This window comes from Malania oleifera, chromosome 4 (assembly GCF_029873635.1).
Source record: "Malania oleifera isolate guangnan ecotype guangnan chromosome 4, ASM2987363v1, whole genome shotgun sequence".
NCBI lineage: Eukaryota > Viridiplantae > Streptophyta > Magnoliopsida > Santalales > Ximeniaceae > Malania > Malania oleifera.
In genome coordinates, this window is record NC_080420.1 from 88,200,633 (window position 1) to 88,205,804 (window position 5,172).

Here is a 5,172-nt window from a genome sequence, read left to right on the forward strand (position 1 = left end):
ATGTTATGTTGAAGCAAGTCAGGCAGGAGATTCAAGCAAGTGGGAGCTTGCAATGAAAGACAAGATGAAGTCTCTTAACTCCAACAAAACATGAGAACTAGTTAAGTTGCCCAAAGGTAAAAAGACTCTTCACAACAAATAGGTGTATAGGATCAAAGAAAAGCATGATGGATCCAAAAGGTATAAATCCTGGTTAGTAGTGAAAGGTTTCGAGTAGAAGGAAGGAATTGACTACACTGATATTTTTGCACTAGTTGTGAAGCTGACAACCATTAGATCTGTCTTGAGTATTGTTGCCTCAGAGGGTTTACATCTTGAGTAGCTAGACGTGAAGATGACGTTTCTTCACAGTGATCTTGATGAGGAAATTTATATACAACAGCTAAAAGGTTTCTCAGTTAAAAGTAAATAGAATCTTGTATGCAAATTAAAAAAGAGCTTGTATGGTCTCAAACAAGCTCCTAGGTAGTGGTATAAGAAATTTGACAGCTATATGTAGAGAAGAAATTTTCAGAAGTGCAAAGCCGACCACTGTTGCTACTTCAAGAGGTATCGTACTAACTATATTATCCTATTGTTATATGTTGATGATATGCTAGTCGTAGGATCAAATATAGAAGAGATCAGAAAATTAAAGCAACAATTGTCAGAGGAGTTTGATATGAAAGACTTGGGTCTTGCAAAGCAGATTCTTGGGATGTAGATCTCTAGAGATAAGAAACAAGGAATGTTGCGGTTATCTCAGTCAGAGTACATCAGCCGTGTTTTACAGAGGTTTAACATGAGCAGTGCCAAAGTTGTAAATACACCATTGACAGGTCACTTCTGTCTCTCTAAGGATTAGTCTCCCCAGACAGATGAAGAAAAAAATTTCATGGCTAAGGTAACATATGCCTCAGCCATTGGAAGTCTAATGTATGCTATGGTTGGTACCAGAACAGATATTGGCCAAGCAGTGGGAGCTGCCAGTAGGTATATGTCAAATCCAGGGAAGACACACTAGGAAGTAGTGAAGTGGATTTTGGGATATTTACGTGGTACTATTGATAAGTGCCTATGTTTTGGCAAAAGCGATTTGAAAATCCAAAGGTTTGTAGATGCTGTTTTTGCAGGTGAAATTGATCATCGCAGAAGCACCACTGGGTATATATTCACTTTTGGAACAACAGCTGTTAGTTGGATGTCACAGATACATAAGATTGTTGTTTTATCCACTACAACAGTCGAGTATGTAGTAGTGACAGAAGCTAGTAAAGAGATGATTTGGTTTTAGGTTTTGTTAACAGAGCTTGGATTAAAGCAGGAGAGGAATGTTTTATATAGTGACAGTCAGAGTGCGATACATCTGGCAAAGAACTCCACATTTCGTTTCAGAACTAAACATATTGGACTGTGTTATCACTTCTTCAAATCTCTGATAGAGGACGACATGTTAACACTTGAAAAAATCCAAGGTAGTAGAAATTTGGTAGATATGTTAACAAAGGTGGTGAGTACAGAGAAGTTAAAGTTATGTTCAATTTCAGTTGGTCTTCATGCTTGAAGACATATTTTGAACACATCATTTATTCATATACTGATACTGGTTGAGGAGGTGTCTCCGTCTCCAAGTGGGAGATTGTTGTGTAGCTGAAGCCAGGAGATGCAAACTGGAGATGCGGTAGCTAGAGCCAGGAGATGCAAGCTGGAAACGCGTCCGCAGCTGTAATCTGTGACCATTTATTGTAGATGAATGTAATTCCTCAAATTTTATTTATTGTGATTTACTCCAACTATCTATAAATAGAGGAGCTGTTGAGAGGTAGATACATAACAGAGAAGAAGAGGAGAGAGTGTAGAGGAGTGAGGAAGAAAGAAGAAAGAAGAGAGAAGAGAGCTGTGTCTGAGAGATTATTTTTTTTTTGGTTGTATAGTGAAATTGTGGTATGTTCCATGGGCGTAGGTTGATCTTGACTGAACCACGTAAATTTCTGGGGTCTCTCAATTTCTAGTGCTTGTTTATTGCTTATAGGGTCCTAACAGATTATTGCTCCTTAATGACAAATTAGTAGCCGTCAGACGTCCATCTCCTAAGGATTGAGAACCACAATTTTAAACAAAAGTATTTACAGAATCATTCATCCAAATTAAAGGATTGATCAAATACATACATGTTAAGGGGAGACAAAATTGCTGATCCAATTGATCGACACTTTTCATATTATATTTTTGATCCATTTAGAGTGTGTAGTAATAATTATCAACAGGTTAAGCAAAATCTAACTCTACTATGTGTGAGAATCAAGAAGAAAAGTGAGAGGTGTATGTATATATATGTTTAATTTAGGAGTGTCTCCCCAAAGTGGACTAAGGTTTGAGGTGCAATTGTATGATTCCTTAGCTTAGCATGAAGAGGGTGACCAAGTTAGCTCAAAGGATGATTGTTTCCCAAGAGTGACTCTCCCGTGTAAAAACACCAAACTTAATTATAGTGAAAATTCCAAATTAATTGAGTTGAGGAGTGTATGTCGGTCAAGAAGACCGAACCACTGTATATTGAGTATCACTCTTGTCTTTTTCTCTAAATGCGCTTTAATGTGTGCTACTTGCTCTTGACTTAACTAAGAATTAGAAGTAATTTTTTATTTTTTTATTTTTCAAAACCCAATTCATCTCCCTCTTAGGTGGCTACTAGAAACAAAAAAAAAAAAAAATTAAAGCAGCTTTACCCAATACCAGATGTTCTAATATATAAATGAGGAAATTCAAAATCTATTCAAATTATTATATGAATGCTAAAAATGAAATAAAACGTCCAACAACTAACGACTAATAATCAAAAACTCAAACAACTTCATCAAACGGAGAACGAAAGATTAGATAGCTGCAAGTGTATTTCTATCATATTGACTTGCAGTAGGAATGAGACACAAGGAAGAATATTGATTTTGTCGAAGTGAAAGTGCGTGCCCTCGGGTGAGCTAGGTGGGTTGCTTGGGTCGCTTGGGTCTGGGCTTGAATAATCCAAATTAAGGTTACCCAAGTCAAACCGGATCCAATCAGATATATTACAGATCCGACCCATTCCCAAATATCGGACCAATTTGGTGGGTGATTGAATCCTTTGCATGAAGTTTGGATAAGAGATAAGGCAAAGGAACAGCCACAGCCACATCCACGGCCACGGCAACTGTGTGGGACACTATCTGATCTACTTCCTTCTCCTCCCCTTCCAACCTTAATTATTTTCTATTTTCACTTTCCTTTATCAGTATCTGGTTCTCTTCGTATCTGCTGTGTTAAGCGAGCTTGCAATGATGGCGAGTACAACATCAGCTCCCATGGCCAGCCAGCTGATCAAGACTAACTTATTCACTAGCACTACTTATTCACCCATCAATAGGGCAGCAATAGCGTCTCCCAGAGGCATCTCCTCCTCTCCGCTCAAGCGAAGGAGACCCCTTTCCTTCTCCGTCAAAGCTGTCCAAGCCGATAAGGTAATTAGTATACATAATACAAAATAAATTGGAAAAAGATAATTTTTATTGCTTAAAAAATCTGTCTTAAATTTTGACTTCGCAGCCAACGTACCAAGTGATTCAACCAATCAACGGTGATCCTTTTATCGGCACCCTCGAGACGCCTGTGACGTCGAGCCCCTTGATCGCATGGTACCTGTCCAACCTTCCAGCGTACCGGACGGCGGTGAACCCACTTCTGAGGGGCGTAGAGGTAGGCCTGGCCCATGGGTTCCTCCTCGTCGGGCCCTTCGTCAAGACTGGCCCACTTAGGGACACCCCCTACGCCGGAGGAGCTGGCTCTCTGGCCGCCGGCGGCCTCGTCGTCATACTGAGCATTTGCCTGACAATGTACGGAATTGCGTCATTCAACGAAGGAGAGCCGTCGACGGCGCCGTCGCTGACGCTTACGGGGAGGAAAAAGCAGCCGGATCAGCTGCAGACGGCGGACGGGTGGGCCAAGTTCAGCGGAGGGTTCTTCTTCGGAGGTATATCCGGCGTCATCTGGGCTTACTTCTTGCTCTATGTCCTAAACCTTCCCTACTTTGTCAAGTAGGCTTTTTCTAGCCTTGGCTTTTTTCGTTTTAAGGCTCTGCCGGATTAATGCATGCTGTTATGAAATGGGAAGGTGTATATTAATTAATTTGATGACCGCTTTGTACCAATTAATTATTGCACTTGAAGCTTTTTGCTCTCCATGTAAGCAAAATTGTATGGCATTCTATCTTGACTAGTTGGTATTTATGTATCTAAACATATTTTTTATTTAAAAATATTACATTTTAGTGTGTAGATGTAAATTTTCTCGAACTGATATATTAATTAATGCATATTTTGCTGTTAAAACATTTTATGAAAATAACTTGTCCTGCCCAAATATATACTAGTAATGGATAAATAAGTTTTATATTGAAAATAAAACTTTAACTCAAAGTTAGAAATGAGTATTTTCGCATGTAAAATTTGTAAAGTGATTTTTTTTTTTTAATGGTAGTCTTGGTTGGTAGAATATTTGAAATAAATCTTATACTTCAAATGCATATTTTAGAAAAAAAAAAAATCCCAAGTCATTGAAAAGAATCATATCATGTTATAATGAATCAAGAATTACTTGAAAATATTAAGGTAAGAAAGGGATTAAATATATAGACTTAATGCCTCTAGCTCCTTTTGACTAGGAAAGTTCATTTTCTATATACCAATTGACATATTGATTCATGAGGAAGCACTTTTATTACAAGTGTTACATTAATAAGTTTGTCTAAATAGTTACTTGCCAAATAAGAAAGAGTTAAGAAATAAATTTTAATTAATTGAGGAATATAAAATTTGAGTTTAGTCATTTTAGCTTTGAGGGAAAGTTTTTCTTTAGAAGTCCTTGTCCACATACTCTCCAAATTATTCTACAATCCATGGGTTAGAAAGTTTGGTAACAATATCTTCTCTTTTCCTTTAAATGGAGGTGCTTTTACAGCCAATGTCCCCGCCCATTTAGTTGTTTGTTAAACCTAATACTCTGATAATTTTGAAACAAAATTAATGACAATTACAAGATTAAAATGTTGAGTTAAAGAAACAAATTTGGGTTGAAATAGTATTTTGCTTTAAAATGTAATATATAGTTTATTTATTGCTAGTATACTATGCAATAAATAATAATAAATAGAGTGCTAAA

General features: G+C 37.4%; 1 protein-coding gene across 1 annotated transcript; it reads left to right on the forward strand.

Moving 5' to 3' along the window:
* The first annotated feature begins 2,753 nt into the window (after window positions 1-2,753).
* Window positions 2,754-4,289, forward strand: LOC131154515 (photosystem I reaction center subunit XI, chloroplastic). Its single transcript, XM_058107329.1, has 2 exons — window positions 2,754-3,476; window positions 3,562-4,289. Exons 1-2 carry the CDS (start codon window positions 3,294-3,296, stop codon window positions 4,051-4,053), a joined length of 675 nt encoding a protein of 224 aa, XP_057963312.1. The 5' UTR covers window positions 2,754-3,293; the 3' UTR covers window positions 4,054-4,289.
* The last annotated feature ends 883 nt before the right edge of the window (window positions 4,290-5,172 follow it).